Source organism: Peromyscus maniculatus, chromosome 4 (assembly GCF_049852395.1).
Source record: "Peromyscus maniculatus bairdii isolate BWxNUB_F1_BW_parent chromosome 4, HU_Pman_BW_mat_3.1, whole genome shotgun sequence".
Lineage (NCBI taxonomy): Eukaryota > Metazoa > Chordata > Mammalia > Rodentia > Cricetidae > Peromyscus > Peromyscus maniculatus.
This window is the reverse complement of record NC_134855.1, coordinates 134,915,432-134,935,869: the sequence shown is the minus strand read 5'-3', so window position 1 is coordinate 134,935,869 and position 20,438 is coordinate 134,915,432. Positions and strand designations below refer to the sequence as shown.

General features: G+C 43.4%; 1 protein-coding gene across 1 annotated transcript in view; it reads right to left on the bottom strand.

Moving 5' to 3' along the window:
• The window catches only part of Acss2 (acyl-CoA synthetase short chain family member 2), a 42,860-nt gene that overhangs the window by 3,318 nt on the left and 19,104 nt on the right, over positions 1 to 20,438 (bottom strand). Inside the window, exons 3-14 of the mRNA XM_006988252.4 lie at positions 11,002 to 11,093; positions 10,699 to 10,802; positions 10,399 to 10,471; positions 10,063 to 10,138; positions 9,786 to 9,900; positions 4,480 to 4,617; positions 4,006 to 4,176; positions 3,599 to 3,732; positions 3,277 to 3,409; positions 3,139 to 3,195; positions 2,876 to 2,956; positions 1,341 to 1,449 (exon numbers count right to left, since the gene is read on the bottom strand). Of these exons, the coding sequence (XP_006988314.1) occupies positions 1,341 to 1,449; positions 2,876 to 2,956; positions 3,139 to 3,195; positions 3,277 to 3,409; positions 3,599 to 3,732; positions 4,006 to 4,176; positions 4,480 to 4,617; positions 9,786 to 9,900; positions 10,063 to 10,138; positions 10,399 to 10,471; positions 10,699 to 10,802; positions 11,002 to 11,093 (1,283 nt within the window). The remainder of the gene's footprint in view (positions 1 to 1,340; positions 1,450 to 2,875; positions 2,957 to 3,138; positions 3,196 to 3,276; positions 3,410 to 3,598; positions 3,733 to 4,005; positions 4,177 to 4,479; positions 4,618 to 9,785; positions 9,901 to 10,062; positions 10,139 to 10,398; positions 10,472 to 10,698; positions 10,803 to 11,001; positions 11,094 to 20,438) is intronic.

The window sequence follows — 20,438 nt, the reverse complement described above, 5'->3', positions numbered from 1 at the left end:
GTGTGTGTGTGTGTGTGTGTGTGTGTGTGTGTTACTGAGGACTAAACCTAACACTTCAGGTATGCTAGGCGTATATGCTACTACTGAGCTATATCTCCACCGGCTCTCTCCTTTTCAGACAGGGTCTTATGTACCCCAGGCAGGCCTCAAATTCACTATCTATCAAAGTTGGTCCTGAATTCCTAATTCTGCTTCTGCCTCCCAAGTACTGAGATTGCACTGTGCTCTGTTTAATGTGGTGCTGGGAACAGAAACCAGAATTTTGTGCATGCTTAGGCAAGCATTCTACAAATTGAGCCATATCCCAGCTCTACCACTGTACTTTGAATAAAATCTAGACTGCTTACCCCGCCTACATGACTCTATATTATCTCTTACCTATGTTCTGACTTAATGAAACAGTCTTCCCTAGGCTTACTTCACTCCAGCTTCACGGCTCCAGTCCATTCCTTGTGAACTTCCAGGTTGTAGCCCCTCTTTACAATACTCTTACTGTAGATTTTCTATGCTTGATCGCTTTTCCGCCCTCAGGCCTCTGTTCAAGTATCACTCAGAGAAGCCTTCTCTGACCACCCTTGGAGGCGCTATCTCATTCTTTTCTTCATAGCACTTATCTCTACCTATGACTAACCTGTAACCAATAAAATTGGTTTATTGTCTGTCCTCTCCTTAGTAAAATGTGAGCCCCATAAGATAAGAGAATATGACAATGTTATTCACAGTAACACACCATGTGCTCATTAGATCAGTACCTGGTCAAAGTAGGCACTCAATAAATACTGATGGATGGATGAACCGGAAGACAGACAGTGGACAAGCAGGCTCCAGACATGAGGGCAAATGTGACATAGTAATATCCATTTCTACATGCCCATCTTTGTCAACACTAAAGTGAAAAATAAGAGCCTGTTTTCCCTAGGATCTAATCTCAGATGGTATGAGACTTTCTGCAGCACTCATTCCTCTCTTTTTAAAAAATTATTCTTTATTATTTATATATGTGTGTGTATCTCTGTTTGAGTATGTCCACTTGTGTGGGTGTCCACCAAGGACAGAAGAGGGCATTGGGTCCCCTGGAGCTGGAGTTACAGGTGGTTGTCAGCCACCAGGCATGGGTGCTGGGAACCAAACTCAGGTCCTCTGGAAGAGCAGCAAGTGCTCTTAGCCACTCAACAAGTGCCCTGCCCTCACAGCCTTACTGTAGCTCTCCTGGGTGCCAGATGTGGACCTCAGGACATACTCCTTCCTCTACGCTTCACCCCCGGCCAACTCTTCTGAAAATGGAAAGTAAAGGTATATGTTTTGAAGAGAGGGCTGGGGGCAGGACAGCCAAGGCTCACCATCTCCTGTCACATAGTAGCCAGGGAACTTCTTAAAGTAGGTGGTCTCAAAACGTGTGTGGTTCCCATAAACTGTGCGCATGATCCCTGGCCAGGGTTGCTTGAACACCTGAGGAATGCAGAAGATACAGTGATCACATCCTCTAGGCTATCACACAGGAAGACAACTACAGCATTGCTAAGCGTGAAGGAAAATACCCCAAATGCCATCCCTGAGAAGTAGTGCAAAGTATAGGGTTTGGGGATAGGTGAGCTGGGCTTAGAATCCCAATTCTATATGGCCTCAGGTAAGTAACTTTGCTTCTCTGAACTTCAGGACCGTCATCTGCAAATAAAAGTAAATATACTCGGCCAGGCGGTGGTGGCACACGCCTTTAATCCCAGCACTCGGGAGGCAGAGGCAGGCGGATCTCTGTGAGTTCGAGGCCAGCCTGGTCTCCAAAGCGAGTTCCAGGAAAGGCGCAAAGCTACACAGAGAAACCCTGTCTCGAAAAACTAAAAAAAAAAAAAAAAAAAAAAAAAAAAAAAAAAAAAAGTAAATATACTCTAAAGTTATTATAAGGGTTAAATTAATAGTATGTGAAAATTGCCTAGCACAGTGTTCTGTGAGTAATAAACATCTGGAAAATTGGGGTTTCTTTTGGGTAATTCCTCAGGAAAGCAGGTCCCATTAAAAGGCAAAAAAGTCATATAAAAATAGAACCTATAAGAGTGAGTAAGTGGCCGGGCGGTGGTGGCGCACGCCTTTAATCCCAGCACTCGGGAGGCAGAGCCAGGCGGATCTCTGTGAGTTCGAGGCCAGCCTGGGCTACCAAGTGAGTCCCAGGAAAGGCGCAAAGCTACACAGAGAAACCCTGTCTCGAAAAATCAAAAAAAAAAAAAAAAAAAAAGAGTGAGTAAGTGATTTCCAATCAATAGTATTCTGTGTCAGCAGAATTCTAGATTAAGTAAGAAAGCTTAGATTTGAGTCCTGCCTCTGTTCCTAACTTGATCTTGGGAAAGTGAAATGGGATGGGATCTGATGGGTACTACACAAAAAATGCATCAGCTAACATCTATGAGCACTGACTTCTCAGTTCCAGGCTAACCCTTTGTGTGGATTATCTAATTCAATAAAACACTGGAGGTAAAGTACCATTATTTATACATATTATAACCCAGTTTTGCAAATGAGAAGATTACATTCAAAGGCATTAGGTGACAACTTGTCTAAAGTCACAGAGGAGGCAAAGTCAGGGTCTGGATACAGGCAGGCTGACTCCAGAGCCCGAATGGTTGTTCTTTATGCTACCAAGACTCCTTAATCTAGAATGGGTATCTAAGGAAGAACTGGACTAAGCCTTCTTGACTCCAAAAGCATCATCACAAGCCTGGGAACATACTCTAAAAAGGCTTTAAGATGCAGGCAGAGTATTTGGATGGATTTCCACTGGTGTCTTTCAGCAGAGGACAAACTCTCAACTATTTATAATGATAAGGTTATAAACTCTAAAACGAAGATCATTAGCAGACCCTTTAAAATCCCAGATTCTCACCAGATAACCTTCAGCTTCACCTTCCAGCTCTTCCCCAGACTCATTCAGGATTGCAGGTGCTACACCGAAGAATGGGAAAGACTAAAAGCAAATGAGAGGCACAATCCAAGAAGAGGAATGAAGCAACTCTGACTCAGTTTCCAATGAGCCCCAGAGCCCCAAGTTCCTCATAGCTCTCAGCTCTGCACCTTACTCTCTAATAGGCCCAAAGTCCTAAAACCTATCCCTGCCAAGCCTAGGACCAGCAGAAGCACTTTACTCACAGCAGAACCAGGTTTCATGGGTGTGGCTCCGGGGAGAGGGGTCAGCATATGGCCACCCTGTGGAAGTCAGAGATGAGGGGTTTGAGTCAGTTTTCCTATGTCGTCCCTAAGCCATAACCTCCTCAATCCCTCACTCACTGTTTCTGTTTGCCAGAAGGTGTCCACAATGGGGCAACGCTGGGAACCTACTACCCGGTGGTACCATAGCCAGGCTTCAGGGTTGATGGGTTCACCTACTGTGCCCAGCACCTGCAAGGATGCCCGACTATGCCTTGGGCAGGAAAGTGGAAGAGAAGAAAGTTCTGAGTACCACTGGGAGCCAAAATACACATGCATTCAGCGTTCCTTTGCCCCCTCCCTTATTCCAGGTCAGGACATTGAGACAACAGAAAGAAACTACACACAGGACAGTGCAGCTCTGAAGGATACCTATGGGACAGCAGATGGGGAGGGGTCTCACTTGGTGACAGGGTCATCTCCAAACTTCATGAGCATCCGGATTGCTGTTGGTGCTGTGTAGAACTTGGTCACCTTGTACTTGTCCACAATGCTCCACAAGCGGCTCTCATCTGGGTATGTGGGGATCCCCTCAAACTGACCCCAGTGAAATCTGGTTATTTTGGGCCCTTCCCAATAGTCCTTCCGTTCCCCTGTCATTCCCTCAGGTTCAGTATTCACCCTTTCTGACCAATTATGTCTTTACCCTCTGATCACACAAGCCAGGAAACTTTCTAGGACATACAACCCCTCGGGATTCCTCTTTCTGTAGGAAGTAGGTCCCTGAATAAGTCTCCCATCTTTAGACTTAAGGAGCCTTGGTGGTAGTCACCAAGAAGAATTTTGTCCATGTCCCAGCTCCCATCTCACCAAAACACTGGTGGCACCATTGGCCAGTGGCCCATAGGTGACATAGGAATGACCAGTGATCCAGCCAATGTCTGCTGTACACCAGAACACATCCTCCGGGTGGAAATCAAACACATACTTGAAAGTTGTAGCCACATAGAGCATGTAGCCTCCAATTGTGTGCACCACACCCTGTGGGGAGAATATGGGGCCTCAGGTTGGCGTTTTGTGTCCACCTCTACTGACCAACAAATGGAGCCTGAACAGAGGTGGAAGAAGATCCTTCTTAAAGATTTTAACCCTATGATGCCCTTTCATAGCATTTGTCTCTCTTCCACCTCCTTTATCACACTGTGATATCACATAAATATATCGACCACTTACATTCCTAGTACTCCATCTAATAATTTCTGTTGGTCATTCCAAGCTTCCCCAGAAACTCACTCTTCACCCTTACACACACACACACACACACACACACACACACACACTTGCCTTGGGTTTGCCTGTGGAGCCACTGGTATACAAGATGAAGAGTGGGTCCTCAGCATCACACCATTCAGGCTCAAACTCATCCCCTGCCTCTTGCATGAGTTCATGCCACCATAAGTCAACGCCTTCATTCCAGGAGATCTGAAGAGGAAAGCAGGAATAGGCAGGGAAGAACTGTAAGAAGTTCAGGCAGAGGCAGGAGACACTCCTACCTGGTACCTGCATCTAGGGGTACAGGAAAAGAAGGGGGCCCCTCAAGGGTACAGTGGAGCAGAGAGAACAGACTTTCTCTGCCATTCTCTCTGCTCTACCCCAGAACCCCCTTACCCGCCTTTACTCTGAGGAACGCCACTTTCCTGGCACTTCATCCCTTCAGCACTCAGCTGAAATACCACCTTCTTAGAAAGACTGTCCCTGAACAGTATCTGAGACTCCCATCCCACCACAACACTTGGTTCCTTTCCCTTACAACACATATTTCCAATTACTTTGTTTTCTTGATTATTATCTCCCCCAACTAGATAGGGCCCTCTAGGAGGGCAGTGGCATATTCCCCCCAGAGCCTTAGCACCTAGTACTGTATCTGATACTCAGAAGACATTTTTGTTGGATAAGTAACTATGCATACACAGCCCGAATACACACATATGTGCTGTAGGACTGGTGGCACATGAGCAGGGATGTAGACAACCACACAACTGGGAAAACAACATTAGTCACTGCCTGCAGGTGAGCACTTATCCTGTTAGTTAACAGCAAGAGAACCCAACAATTTGCATCCAGGAATTTTTTTTTTCCTATGTGTTTGGATCCCATCCCGTTCTGAAGTTTCTCTTGTATCTTTATAGAAATGGAACCAATAAGGTTTCCCACAGCAGCCCCTACTTTAGGAGCCTCCATTCAGCAGGAAGTCTTGTTTCAAGTTGGTAGAGAAGCACCAAGGTGAATTCCTCTCAGGGAAGGGATGTCCTGCTATCCTGGATTGCCTTTGATGATTCAGGATCTGCTACCTGAAGTTTCTCTCACCTCTCCTTTGAAACCATGTTCTTTTCCTGGCTATGCTACCTCTTTGAAAACTAGTTTTTCCAGTCTAAATTCTGTTGGTGAAGTTGGATTCTCTAGATGTCTCTAAAATTACTCTGGAGTTCCATCTTCTTGCCATATGACCATGGAAGTCACTCATCTTTCTCTCCCTCCCTCCCTCCCTCCCTCCCTCCCTCCCTCCCTCCCTCCCTCCCTTCCTTCCTTCCTTCCTTCCTTCCTCCTTTTTGGTTTTCCAAGAAAGAGTTTCTCTGTGTAACAGCTCTGGCTGTCCTGGAACTCACTCTGTAGACCAGGCTGGCCTTGAACTCACAAAGATGTACCTGCCTCTGCCTCCCAAGTGCTGAGATTAAAGGCTTGCGCCACCATGCCTGACTTTTTCTTTTTTTATTGATGTGCATGTGTGTGTGGACGTGAATGTATGTTTCTGTGCCATGTGAATGCAGGTGCCTGTGGAGGCCAGATAAGGGCTTTGGTTCCCCTGGACCTGGGGTTCCAGGTGGTTGTGAGCCCTTTGATGTGAGTGGTGGGAGCCCCACTCCCCTCCAGAGTGGCAAGTGCTCTTAATGCTCTGCCATTTCTCTAGCCCCTTAAGGGGCTTTAAACAAGGAAAGTTCCCTTTGCCCTAAAGGTCAGACAGGATTTTATAAATGTCAACAGAGAAAGATGCCGTCTAATAACAGCAGGCCTTTGATTGTTGCGGCAGAGAGGGACTAACTAATGTCAGAAAGGTGAGGGAAGTTTAATGACCACTGGGGAAAAGGTTAAGATGGTGAGGAATGTTTGGGGTTTGCTTTGGCTATCTTAAAGCCCTTTCATAGTCAGTAAATTATTTTTGTTGTATTTTTGGATGAGATTTTAGGGTTGCTTCCAACTACAGTTCTCCAGTCTCAGCTTCCGTATGACAAGTACATGCCATTATGTCTGCTTCTATTAAATTCCTGAATGTTCAATGGACCTGGTTGGCTGGTAGATATAGCAATGTTAAATAAATTCCTTTCTCTAATACATAGGCATATGCTAATTTGTTATGTGAATATTTGTGTTTTTTTAATCCCAAAGTGTCAGATATATATCTTGATAAATTGGAAAATGATTCTCTAACCACTCCTGTTTTTCTGAATTAACCTGCCCTTTACTCAAGAGAATATGAGCATTATAAAAATGATCTAAGTGAGGGTGTCATTAAAAATAAGAGGTTGGGTAGGGTGGCATATGCCTTTAATTTCAGCACTCAGGAGCCAGAGGCATGTTGAATTCAAGGTCAGCCTGGTCTGCATAGGGAGTTCCAGGTCAGCTGTGGCTATACAGTGAAACCCTGTCTTAGGTGTGGTGGGCAGTAGGAGGAAAACAGACAAGCTGTCCCAGCAAGAGAACATAAAGTACCCTGTCTTTTGGTGGGAGATCTGATCTGTATGAGTTTATGTGTACACTGTCACGTGGATACTTTTTTCCTGTTAAATTATTACTTGAGCTGAGGGTATTAATGATTTTAAGTGGAACTATGCCAATATTCTTTGCTGACATATTCTTTATGAATGGTCTATAGTACATTGAATTGTCGTGGTAAGACACAGTTACACTGTGGTCTGGCAATGAGAGAACTTTTATACACTGTTTCCTTTGTAGGTGTTTGTGTGTGTAGGGAGGAGTGGAATAGGTGTGGTACTCCAGGTGTGGAGCTGACAGTGAGCACCGGGGAGCAGAATGAGCTGTTAGTGAAGCAAACATTGCTTGTGGATTTCATGTGTACCTATGAGGCCCATGGCCTTGAAAAAGGAAAGGGGTTACGTTTTCTAAAATAAAAACTGAGGAGTTGGCTCTTGCCCTTGGACCAGAACAGTCGTGGAGTATGTAAGGGGATATGGAGTATGTAAGTGGTCTGGTCGGCAAGGACACCTGCAAAACGTTCCAGGCCCTTCTTTGAAGACTGCATAACAAGGCAGGAGCCTGGAGGCCTGCCATGGTTCCTAGAGCTTCTACTACAGTTTTCACACAGCAAACCCGAACTCTGTGAGACTAATTTAATTTTCTTTGCTTGCTTGGTTTTGATTTTGTTTTGTTTCGTTTTTTAATTGATTTTACTTTCTTCTCCAAACAACAAAACCCAGGAGTTTGCTGCTTGAGGCTGAATTACAATAAATATTATTGTTTTTATTTGTTTGTTTGTTTGTTTATCTCAGTCTTCCTCCTGGAAATTGACAGTCTGTCTGATGTTTTTAAGGGCGGTGACAACATCTAATATATTTTGAATAGTTACTACATGCCAAATACCATATATACTGATAAAATCCTGTAAGTACAGTTACTGTCTTTACCTAATACAGAGAGAAAGTGAAGCAAGCAAGCTTACATTGTAGCAGGGGGGATAGATAGGATCTGAACCCAGGTGGTCTGGCTGCAGAGCCTACATCCCAAACCACCAAGTTTGGTACCTCTTTCAAAAGAAGTTTCATTTAGTTTTTGGATTTTTGTTGTTTTCTTCCTTCCTTCCTTTTTTCTTTTCTTCTTCTTTTTTTTTCCCCCCTTTTTTGGCAGGGTCTCACTATGCAGCCCTGGCTGGCCTGGAAATCACTATGTAGATCAGTCTAGTCTTGAACTCACAGGGATCCTTGACTCTGTCTCCCCAGTGTAGGAATAAAAGACGAGCATTCCCATACTCAGTGCTGACTAAATTTCATAAGGAAAACATTTCCCAGAAGTCAGGTCTGTGTCCACATACTCATATGTGCCACCAGCACAAGAGGTCGGCCGTGAAGAGTCAGAGTAACCTGTGAAGATGGTGGAGCTCACAGGAACAGTGGCCTTTGAATTTGGTTTAGGGATGGAAACTATTTGGTTTAATCATATATCATGTCTTTATTACTGATTCTTTAAAAAGTGAAGTACAGAGAGGAGACATGACTTATTTGAAGTCATACAACTAAATATTGGCCCCTGGACTCCAAGCCACTGCTACATACTAATAAGATTTGAGTACCACCTACAGTGTGACTTTTGTTGAATTTAGTACTTAATTATGTCAGAGTTATATATTGTTTATAAACTTCAAGTTGCATATGAATGTATTTAGGAATTTCTTCTCTGTTGTCCCATACAAAACTTATTTTTCCTTTTACATTATAGATCTAACTTCCCAACTTGATGGTAAAATCTCAAGATCAGAGTTTGTACCTCCTCCATATGCTTCCTGTCTTTCCTGGCTCTACCCCCTAGCTAAATGTACAGCATATGCTTTCTCACAGATTATCTAGTCCCCTCTCCCACAAAGGACCTATGCAGCAGGAGTGAACTGGGAAGTCTGTTGCTAACTTTGAGATCCTTGTTATATGTGAGTTGACAGAGGCAGAAACAGACATTTGATTTTATAACCCTTCTGAATAACATGGATGTCAAGGGGCCCAGGAACGAAGGGAACAGACTTAGCTCTGTCAATAACCTCACTGGAGCAAACAGACAGAGAGCAGATGAACAGACAGACAAGCACACAGGGAAGCAGTGACCAAGGGCAGTGAAGAAGTGGATACCTGGGGTCAGATGCACTTGGATTTCTCTTTCAGCTTACCCTGTTAAGAGCCCATGGAATGGAAAGGCTGATGAGCAGGGTCCATAGATAGAGGTGAGAGAGGGCAGGGTGAGTGTTCCCTAAACCCCCTCGATGCCTTCTTTCTTCCCAGCTGCCCCTCACTAGTCCCCTCAGCCTCAATTTCCTAACCCCTATTGTGTACAGTATTTCTAATACTGATTGGGCTTCCCAATCTCCCTAGTCCCATACTAGCCTCTCTAGTTCCAACACTACTCAGGATACTTCAAATCAAAGAATCTAAGTGATCCTCTATCCTTTTGGACCCCAGATTTTATATATCTATGCCCCTCCAAACTGTAGGCTGTCAATGGAACTTTCCTAAAGCTTTCAGCAGAAGGATGGCTCCAAAGCCACAAATGTAGCTCATTCAAGTCTCAGTCCAATCAAAATGAATATATATAGTCAACCAAGTCAGCACATTTCCAACCCAAGCCTAAGCCTAAGCCCTAAGGGTCCCCTCTGTTTATCAACCTTCACAGTTTTTCATGCTAAGTTCCTTCTCTACCATATTCAAGGTCAAAACCCCTTGCTCTCAGCCAGCCCTATTAGAGGAAGCTTTCCTGGAATTGTTCCCAGATCTCAGTATTATGATGAGGAAGCCAAGGGAAAAAATAGGAACTCCTTGGGTAAGAAGAGAGAGGGAATTAGAGCCCACAGCAGAGTACAGTAGTGTCAGACTCACCTGCACATCTGGACATGGCCTCTTAACTGGGGGAGACTGGCTGGGGGAGTCATTCTTGCCCAGCTCTGCCCGCCCCAGATGTTTGACCACAATGCAGCATCTCACTGGGAAACCCCTAGAGAAAAGGAAAGGCTGAAGTATTGGTCCAGTGGACTAAAAGAAGTTGGCAAGATGTTCCCACGCCCCTCTAGGAGTAGACAGCAAGGACAAAGGGAGGCTGGCAATGGAGAAAGATCCTGTCAACCCAAGTCAGTAGCCAATAGGTCAGCACACTTACTTCTCTCGACACTTCTCCAGGGACTCATCAGCCAGCTCCTTCAGGTTTACAAGCTTCTCCCCCCTGTAGAAGGCATCTTTGGGGAGCAATAAACATTCCAGGCCTTAGTACACACCATGCTCCCCAGTGGGTCTAATGTCCACAGGGCCCTTCCTGAATAGGCCTCTTGACTCTGGTTCTTCCAGATGATTTGGGCTGACAAAGAGTCAGCTGAGATAGGATGAGGAGAAGGCAGGCGAAGAGTCCCTACCCTCCATCCTAAGTATCCCCAAGTCAACAAGGAGCCTGGATTTGAGGTGTAGGAGGGTCTGAAGAAGGGGTGAGAGAATTAGTCACCTGTGGTGATGAGAAGGCTGCAACTGGAATCCAAGATCCTTTCACAGAGAGACTCTGCAGAGAAGCCTGCGAACTAGAAAAACAAAACAAAAACAACCTGAGGGGAAGGCGAGGGCTAGGGATTGAGTGATGAAGGATGGAAGATGCTCGTGAAATTTAGCATCTCCAAAACAGGGTTCCAGAAGATGCTGAAAAACTGACTTAGACCTGTATTTATAGTCTCTCACCATCCAGGTCCAATTTCCTTTACCAGAACCCTGCCCCTCACCCTTGGCTCCCATCGCCAGCCCACGCTCCTACCACAATGGAGTGCAAAGCTCCAAGGCGAGCGCACGCCAGCATAGCCACCACGAGTTCCAAGGTCATAGGCATGTAGATGGCCACTCGGTCACCCTTCTGAATGCCTATAGACAAAAAGGACACCGAACAGGAACTATGGACCTTTCTTGCTATTCCTTGCTCCCACCCACTCAGAGGGCCCCTCCCAGCTAACTATTCTGTTCCGGATACCAGATTCCCTCCATTTCTTGTTCTCTTTCTCTCCAGTTCCTCAGAGAGCTCAGGGTTAAGTCCTATAGTTCCTCTCCTGCACCCCATACTCACCCTGTTTACGGAGAACATTGCTGAACTGACACACTTGGACCAGAAGTTCACGGTATGTGATCTTGGTGGTCTCCCCGGGCTCATTGCCCTCCCTGAGAGAGATACATCAGAAAGAATCAGGAATTAGGGACACAGCTCTGATCTCATAAACAAGACAGGAGCAGTCACAAAATTCCATCTGCTCATACCAATGCCTCACGCTCTCCTGTCAGTGAATCTTCTGCTATATCTTCCTAAAATTTTTTCTAATTAACTAATTTAAAATTTCTATGTGTATGACTGTTTTTCTGGAATGTATGTCTGTGTACCACTTGCAAGCCTATTGCATCAGAGGTCAGAAGAAGGCATTGGATCTCCTGGAACTGGGGCTATTGATGGTTGTGAGCTGCCATGTGGATGCTAGGAATTGAGTGCAGATACTCGAGAAAAGTAGCCAGTGCTCTTAACTGCTGAGCCATCACTCCAGTCCCTTGATACCACATCCTGAGCTGACTGAACAGACACTTTGGCCTCTCAAGATACTTTGTATGCATGTTTTATGAGACTGGAACATATACTCTCTACCTCTGAGTCTTATTTATGTTGACAAAATGGAGTGACAAGCCCTTCTCTTTTATCCTAGGGTAGTATTAAGGGAAAATGACACAATAGATGTGCCTTGTAGTTGTTGTTGCTATTATTGAGACAGGGTCTCATGCCTGGAACTCACTATGTAGACCAAGCTAGCCTAGAACTCACTGCCTGTCTCTGCTTCCTGAGTACTGGGATTAAAGATGTGTGCCATCAGATCCAGCAATATATGACTTTTATAAAGTATCAAGACTAAATTAAAGCCTAATGTAATGACTCACTCCTATAATATCACTACCCAGGAGACTACGGTAGGAAGTTCTCAAGTTGAACTGCCTCAAGTTTGGGCCAACCTGGGTTTCATAGTAAGTTCTAGGCAAGCCATGGCTATAGTATGAGCCCCTGTCTAAAACAAAAACAAAAACAAACAACAAAAAAAAACCATAAAAAATTCTAGTCATCTGCAGTCTCAGTACTTGGAGGTAAACACAGAAGGATCAAGCATTCAAAGTCGTCTCTGGCTACTTAGAGTGTTGGAAAGAAGTCTATACTTTTAGCATCATTCATAAGATCCTTAGGATACCAATGGAGGCAGAAATTTAAAAACGGAATTTAAAATATTAGACATGTCTTAAGGGATAAGCTCCTCACAGTCTAGACCAGCATGGGGTAGTAGAGTTTAGGAAACAATGCTGTATTCAGGAAACACAGTTGTTAGACAAAGTTGTCTATGTGCATGTATTCTTACATATTCTAATTTTCTACACAAATGATGGCATTTTAATTATGGCTTCTTTTTGAGTATAGCTATGCAGCCTAGGCTCACCTCAAGATCACAATCCTCTTGTCTGAGCTTCCTGAGGGATCGATCCTATTATAGGCCAAGCAGGTGTAGGGGTGTATGTGTGTATGTGATGATAGGGATGTAAACCAGAGCCTCAGGCATGCCAGGCAAATGTTCTACCATTGAGGTAAAATTTTAGCCTTTAGTTACTATATACAAGCAATAAACTGAACAAATGTTACATGTTTAACTCAGCCAGGCGGTGGTGGCGCACACCTTTAAATCCCAGCACTCGGGAGTCAGAGGCAGGCGGATCTTTGTGAGTTCAAGGCCAGCCTGGTCTACAGAGTGAGATCCAGGAGCAAAGCTACACAGAGAAACCCTGTCTCAAAAAATTAAAAAAACAAAACAACAACAACAAAAATGTATAACTCAATCAGCTTGCTTTTTAAAAATTTAAACATATCCTTTGGCATTATTCTCTATCAAGAATGGTTCTGGGGCTGGAGAGATGGCACAGTGGTTAAGAGCACTGGCTGCTCTTCCAAAGATTCTGAGTTCAATTCCCAGCACCCACATGGTGGCTCACAACCATCTGTAATGAGAGCTGGTGCCCTCTTCTGGCCTGCAGGCATACATACAGGCAGAACACGTATGCATAATAAATAAATATTTTTTTAAAAAAAGAATGGTTCCATTCTCTTTATCTACTATTTGTATATTTAACAAATAATAATTCAATGGTCATCTTTATTCATATATCATTTGCAAATATATCCATAGTATGAATTACTAGAAATGCAATTTTGGGGCCAAAGATATGTGCATTTTATATACTGATAACTATTAGGAGAAAACCACTTTAGATAAGAGTGTCAGGGAAAGCCTAGGGAAATGCTATTTCAGCTAAGACCTTGATAAGAAATAGGTAACCATATCAGTTCTTGGGAAGACTATTCTGGGCAGAGAAAGCATCAAACGTAAAGGTCTTGAGGCCTATTCAAAGAGCAGAAAGGAACTCAATGTGGTTGGAATACAGTGAGCAAAAGATCAAATGAGAACAAGAGCTAGGCATCAGTCAAATCAGGTAGGCCCTTGTGGGAGTGGTAAGTTTAAATTTTATTCTAAGTGGTATTCTTTCTGGCTTCCCTGATACACAAAGTTCATGCCTACCTCTACATTTAAAATTTCACTTTAAATTTTGTGCTTGTTTGTTTGGAAGGATGCATACCATGGCACATATGTGGAGGTTACAGGACAGCCAGGAGGAGTTGGTCCCACCCTTCCACCATGTGGGTCCCAGGTCATCAGGCTTGGTGCTGAGCCTGCTCACCTCTCCCACACGTCTTACCATACCATTGCTTCTGCTCTCCTCCTCCAGATGCAATACTATATAATACCCCAACAAGCCGTCTGTGCTCCCCCTCTTCTTTACTATCCAGGGTGTTTATGAAGGAGGAAACTGAAACCTAGAGAGACCTAGCCAGCCAAGGTCACACAATAATAAGTGACAGAGCCAAGAATAGATCCTCAGATCTTCTGATTTCAAGTCAGGACTATTTTGCTCACAGTGTAAGGGACTGGACTGGCAAGGATATCAGGCCTTTTCTTACTGAGAGAAGTTACACAGAAATTATCAGCTTCTTTCCAGCTTCTGGCTTGATGAGTCAGTTACTATCTTCTCCTTGGCTTTAACCCTCCTAGGGCTGAGAGAAGCCAAGCATAGCAAGGTTACTAAAACGGGACAGAACAAGGAGAGAGGAAGCTGGCAAATGTCCCTGAATGCCAGAAGCAGAAAAGCTGCCCACTGACAAATGCTACAGAAACTTCAAAACATTTCCAGCTACAGCTGCTATGTGTGTCCTCATGCATGCACCCCCAGTGTGTACCCCGTACCAGCTCACCTCTGTATATACACTTGAATAAAGCCATATATACTAATACAGAAATATTCTACTCACAATAGCTGCTGAGCTACACACATGAACACAAATAAGCATAAATGTATGTACCCAGAATTCAAACATGAGTCTGCCTGAAAGTACATTTACACACCCCCTAGATGCACAGCTTGCCTTTTTAGAAACTTATAATCAAATCATTCTGCTTTTATTTTTTAATAAAACTTTCCATTATTTGAAATAATCTCACTTATTTTACCTGCTTGTTCTTATTCATATCCTTTACAGGAATATAGGCCTCATTAGAGCAGAGACCTAGCATGTCTTGTTCACTGCTGTATCTCTAGCACTGAAAATAAAGATTGATATATGGATGATGAATAGGAACAGATGTGCACAGCTTATATATGCACAGCTTACTTGAACCCACCTATACACACACACACACACACACACACACACACACACACACACACACAGTGTTCCTCTCTTTGGCTATGTGCGCAAGCTATATATTATTGATATAGGTACATTACTCATTCCAGTGTCTTCTTTCTCTGTCACAGACACCAGGCTGGGGACCCTGGCTAGTTAGAAGGGGGAAGGGACAAAAACTGGCCTTTTCAAGATACAAAGCCCACTAGGATTCTTGAACTTTTACAGAACAGTTAATTTGGTCTAACTCTGAGATTCCAAGAGACTGTTTGCTATGATTGGGATCAAAGGGTGGTTTGCAGAAGAACAGGTACAAGGATTCAGAGTTCAGTCCTCTTTCTTCCACAGGGGAATTGCAAGATCAAAAATTAACAAGGACTGGGCTTGAGATGTAGCTCAGTGCAAGGTCCTGGGTTCAATTCTCAGCATGATGGGAAAAAATTAATCATGTCCAGGCAAATGAGTGAAGTAGATCACATAACTAAAATTTGACAGAGACAGGAGATTGTTTTTTTCCTCTTAGCTTTTCTATATGAGAGCAACAATATCTGTAAAACTATATTTAGCTCAGTTTAGGGGCAACAATAGAGAAATCAACTAGAAAACACAATACATGCTTTGGCATCCAGTACCTAAATTTAGTTCCTGTTCAATTTCGTTTAATGGCTCAATGTTGTTATTTGTAAGGGTGTGGAATTTATTTTTGTCAAAAATTTAAGTACTGATAACTAGTTTTCAAAAATTTAAAACACCGTAAACAAAACAGAACTATTAATGAGATATTTAACTGATGGATTACTGATTGAGAATTTCTGCCATAAACCTTACTACTTGCCCTTCACTTGGAGGCCATGAGGTTAGTGGGGCTAACACAGGATACACAGTCACTAGGTCCTTCTTATGTTCCTCCTCTGGGCAATCTTCTACAGAGAGTCTTTTCAAACTAGCCCTTTTATACCCTCCAACTTTAATCTGCTGTTAGTTTAATAGATTTAGGGGCTGGAGAAATGGCTCAGTGGTTAAGAGCACATATTGTTCTTGCAAAGAACCTGACTTTGATTGCTGGCACCCACATCAGGTGGCTCACAACTACCTGAAATTCCAGCTTCAGGGAGCTAACACCTCTCTGACCTCTTTGGGCACATGCACAGCTACACATACATACACATAAATAATAAACTTTTAAATATATATGTATATATGTGTGTTTTCACAATTATTTCTACTGTCCCTGTCAAAACCACCACTAGGTAAGTGAGGGGTGTTATTCTTTTGCTCAAAACACTCAGGTTGGTTCTCACACAGTTTTGAGTCAAAGTCAAAGTCCTTCCAGTAGTCTATTAATCCTTACATGATCTAGTCCCTCTTTATACCCACACGTCCTTGTTCTGTCTTCCCTCCCAGCTCCCTCTGCTTCTTACACTTGACTGCCTTAGTGCTTGACTAAGGAGATAGAACTCAATCCCAGAATCCTTATCTTCCACTTGTAGCACTCTTCCCCCAGGTGACCACATGGCTTGCTCTTCAGCTTCCAATCACGCTGAAATGTTGGCTTGTTTTATTTATTTAGAGACTGGGCGTCACTCTGTAGCTCAAGCTGGGATGGAACCACTATGTAGCCTGGGCTGGCCTCAGACACACAGCAGTCCTCCTGCCTCAGCCTCCCAAGTGCTGGGATTACAGGAACCATTGCCTTTTCAGTGAGGCTATCCTGGACTATCCCATGGAAGAACACTCCTCCCCTTCAAAAGGAACATCTTCCTTGAAACCGTTCTTAGTTTCTCTTTCCCCCCACCTGCCCCCCAAACTGAAAATTCTTTCACCCTTTCAGTGCCTTTCGCTCCATTTTCCTGTGACACCCTGACACACACAACCTTGTACTGCATTTATATGGGTCTTATTTTTCCTATCAAACCCAGAGGGCAAGGGTCATGGTTTTTCTCTGCCTCTTCCAACTTAGGCCAGCACAATAGGTTACTCACGGTCATAGTCAAATCATCAGAAGACTGTTACGTGATTAACAACAGAGAAGACAAGAGATCCTCTCTTCCTATGAGAAGAGAGGCATCAGATTGGAGATTTTAATTCCTTACAACCAGGAAATAAAGCATAAAATAGGGCCAAAGGACTGGGAGAAAGATGGGTGGTAGGCCTGGGTACTTGCCCAGCATGCACTAAGATCTTCCAATACCCTGCCTCCAAATAAAAGATAAACGGGAAAACTGGTTTATTCATAGAACTGTTTTGGGGGAGGTTCTACCCTAGTGGGCCAGGATGTTCAAAGAACAAACACTCTAATAAGAAGTCAAACCTGTTATGAGAGAAGCACTAACCAAATGTTTATCTGGTTGGGGGAAGCTGTTAAGGGGTGCCCTAGCAATTTTAAGATAGCTCTTATCTCTGTTGCCTTCACCTAGTTATAGCCACTTTTATTTGTTGCCTGGATGACCACAATGGCCTCCAAACAATCTCCCATTTCACTCTTGCCCCCTTTTATTTACACATCATTCAGAATGCTCAATTAAAAACATAAATCAGACCACATAGCCTCCTGCCTAAAATTCATCAATTGATTCCATTACATTGTGGAGGGGCTGCAAAATAGCTTGACCACACAGCAGCCATGACAGGCTTAGGGGCCTAGACACAGCTTCTGTGACAGGCTTACTGGCAGGCAACACCCAGATTCAGGAAAAGCCTTAAGCTGATACTACCCAGGGATCTACCCAGGGGTGAGGAAGTACCTGACATCCCAAACATTCCACATTCCAACAATTAGAAAAGGTGGCCAGATGTCCTTGAGTCTAGCTATTTTTTGTTGTTGTTGTTGTTGTTTTGTTTTTTGAGACAGGTTTATTCCACATAGCTTTGTGCCTTTCCTGGAACTCAATCTGTAGCCCAGGCTGGCCTCGAACTCACAGAGATCTGCCTGCCTCTGCCTCCTGAGTGCTGGGATTAAAGGCATGCGCCACCATAGCCTGGCTATTTTTTGTTTTACAGATACCCCTAGATAATTGTCAGCTAATTTCCTGGACCCTGGAAATCCCCTCACCCCAACCTCTGCTATGATAAAAAACCCTACCCCACCTTAGCTTGGGGCTCTCTGCTCTCACCACTGTGTTGGACAGACAGAGGGACCAAGCTCCAGAGCTTGAAATAAAGGCTCTTTGCTTTTACACACAGGAATTGGTGTCTGTGGTGGTCTTTTGGGGGTCCCCGCGATCTGGGCATAACAATATAAGAAAGAAAACCAAACCTCTGTACCTTGTATCTTCCTCTTCTTCATCTTGTGCCATTCTCCTATTCTGCTTTTTTTTTTAATTTTTTCTTCTAATTTTTTTTATTTTATTTTTGGTTTTTCGAGACAGGGTTTCTCTGTGTAGCTTTGCGCCTTTCCTGGAACTCACTCTGTAGCCCAGGTTGGCCTCGAACTCACAGAGATCTGCCTGCCCCTGCCTCCCGAGTGCTGGGCTTAAAGGTGTGAGCCACCACCGCCCAGCCTATTCTGCTTTCTAAGGCTCCAAACACAATCGCCTTCTTGTAGACAGAGCACCCCATGCTCATTTACTATCTTTCCTTTGTTCTTTGAATTGTTCTATCTTATGCCGCAGATCTCAGTTTAAATATCAACTACCTAGTGAGATTTTCTCTCATCATTCTAAATAGCACCATCCCTTCTTGTTTCTCATCATCACATTCTGCTTGTGTTCTTTGTATTTTTCTCAAGCTATACTTCCATGGTTTACTTTTAAAATTGGCTGTTTTGGGGCTAGGGAGCTGGTTCAGTTAGTAAAGTGCTCACCGTACAAGCATGAGGATCTGAGTTAGGATCCCCAGTCCCCACTAAAATGTCTGGGTGCAGTAGCATGTGCCCGAACACCTGGCAAGTCAAAGAAATGAGGGTCTCCGAGGCTTGTTAAGCTGGCTAGTCTTACTGAATTGGTGAGCTCCAGGTTCAGTGAGTGACCCTGTCTCAAAAAAAAAAAAAAAAAAAGGTAGCAACAGAGAAAAAGACACCCAATGTCGACGTCTTGCCTCCATATACACCTGCACACATATGAAAATGTACACATATACACACCATAGAAACACACACAACCAAAACTAATAATAAATCAATGAAAGAAAGTCGGCTGTTTCCCCTAGCTCCTGAAGCAGAGGCCAAGTTGGTTTTGTTCACTGCTGAATCCCTATGTCTTGCACAGAAACTTGTTTATAGTAGGTACTTAATAGATTTTTCTGAATGAACTAATTCTGAAAAATGATTATGGGAATGAAGCAGGTTAGCACTATGTACCTACAAGTGGAGTAGTTAGGTCTCTTTGGAAAGCTGGGTTTACAGAGAGTCCTTCAAAGTGTCAGAGGTATCCAAAGATAGGATGGGCTCCTTTGGGAATTCTCTAACTCTGAGTGAGGTAACATGTAGAATTTTAAGATTTGCAGAGATACTGAAAATCAATCCTGTCATGAGAACCAAGCAAAACCAGTCTTTCTCAAAATATGCTCAAGTAATGCTAATAATGCAGTTTCTAAGACACCCTCCTAAACATATACCACAGAATTGAAGAATAGGGTTGTTCAGTTTGCCCAGGAAGACTCTAGTAGCTATTTGTACTAGATGATTCTCCAGAGAATGTGGCATTGGTATTTTTTTGTTAGAGTTTTGGTATTTGAGACAGAGTCTTGCTCATCTGGCTCCAAGCTCCTGGTAATCCTCCAGTGAAGGCTGGGATTATAGGTGTGTGCCACCGCACCAATCTTGGATTTCTCATTTTACAAATTCCCCATATAATTTATATTCATGAAGATTATTAAAATTAACTTTAAGGCCTTCCAACTTCTTTTTTATTTTATTTGAGTAGTATTGGTGATCAAACTCAAGGTACATGTTAGGCAAATGCTCTAGAACTAAATTACATCTCCAAACTTGGTCTTTTGAAGCCAAATCTCACTAACCCAAGCTGGCCTCAACCTCTGGGGTTATGAGATTACAAACACAACATTACATGCCTGGAAGAATAAGAATACTTTGAGCCAGGCGTGGTAGTGCACATCTTTAATCCCAGCACTCAGCAGATCTCTGAGTTTGAGGCCAGCCTGGTCTACAGAGTGAGTTCCAGGACAGCCAGGGCTGTTCTACAGAGATACACAAAACAAAAACAGAAAAGGAATACTTTGAAACTATAAAAATGAAGAAACAACATGAAAGAGTTCTATGACCCGTAAAGTATTGCACAAATGTATGGAACTCTAATGTAAACATACCCTCAGGTCATTTTCTCCTTCTACCAAGGGAGTAGGAAGTGGAAACAATGTAATTTGACAAATTAGCAACCTAATGTTCCCTGTGGGTACTTCTGCTCTCATTGTAGCAGAAAGGTTGAAAGAAAGGTGGAGGGATGCAAACCTCCAAACTTGAATCGCAAATCCCCAAGAAGGTTAAAGAAGAATGGAGCTTTTGAGATCTACCATTCTTACTTACCCTAAGGCACAGGAATGGTAAGTGATGGCCGTGGGGTTCCCTAGCACATTACATTATTCGAAAGTGGTGCTGTCCAACAAGTAGCCATTAGCCATATTACTAGTAAACACTTAAAATGTGAGAGAAAAACAGAAAGTTTTATTTAGTCTTACTTTAAATATAATATACTTTAAGTATAAAATAACATGTGGTTAGTAGTCATCACATTGGACACTGCAGCTTGACATTCTAGATGTCTATTGAAGACATTTCCCTCCTAAATAGC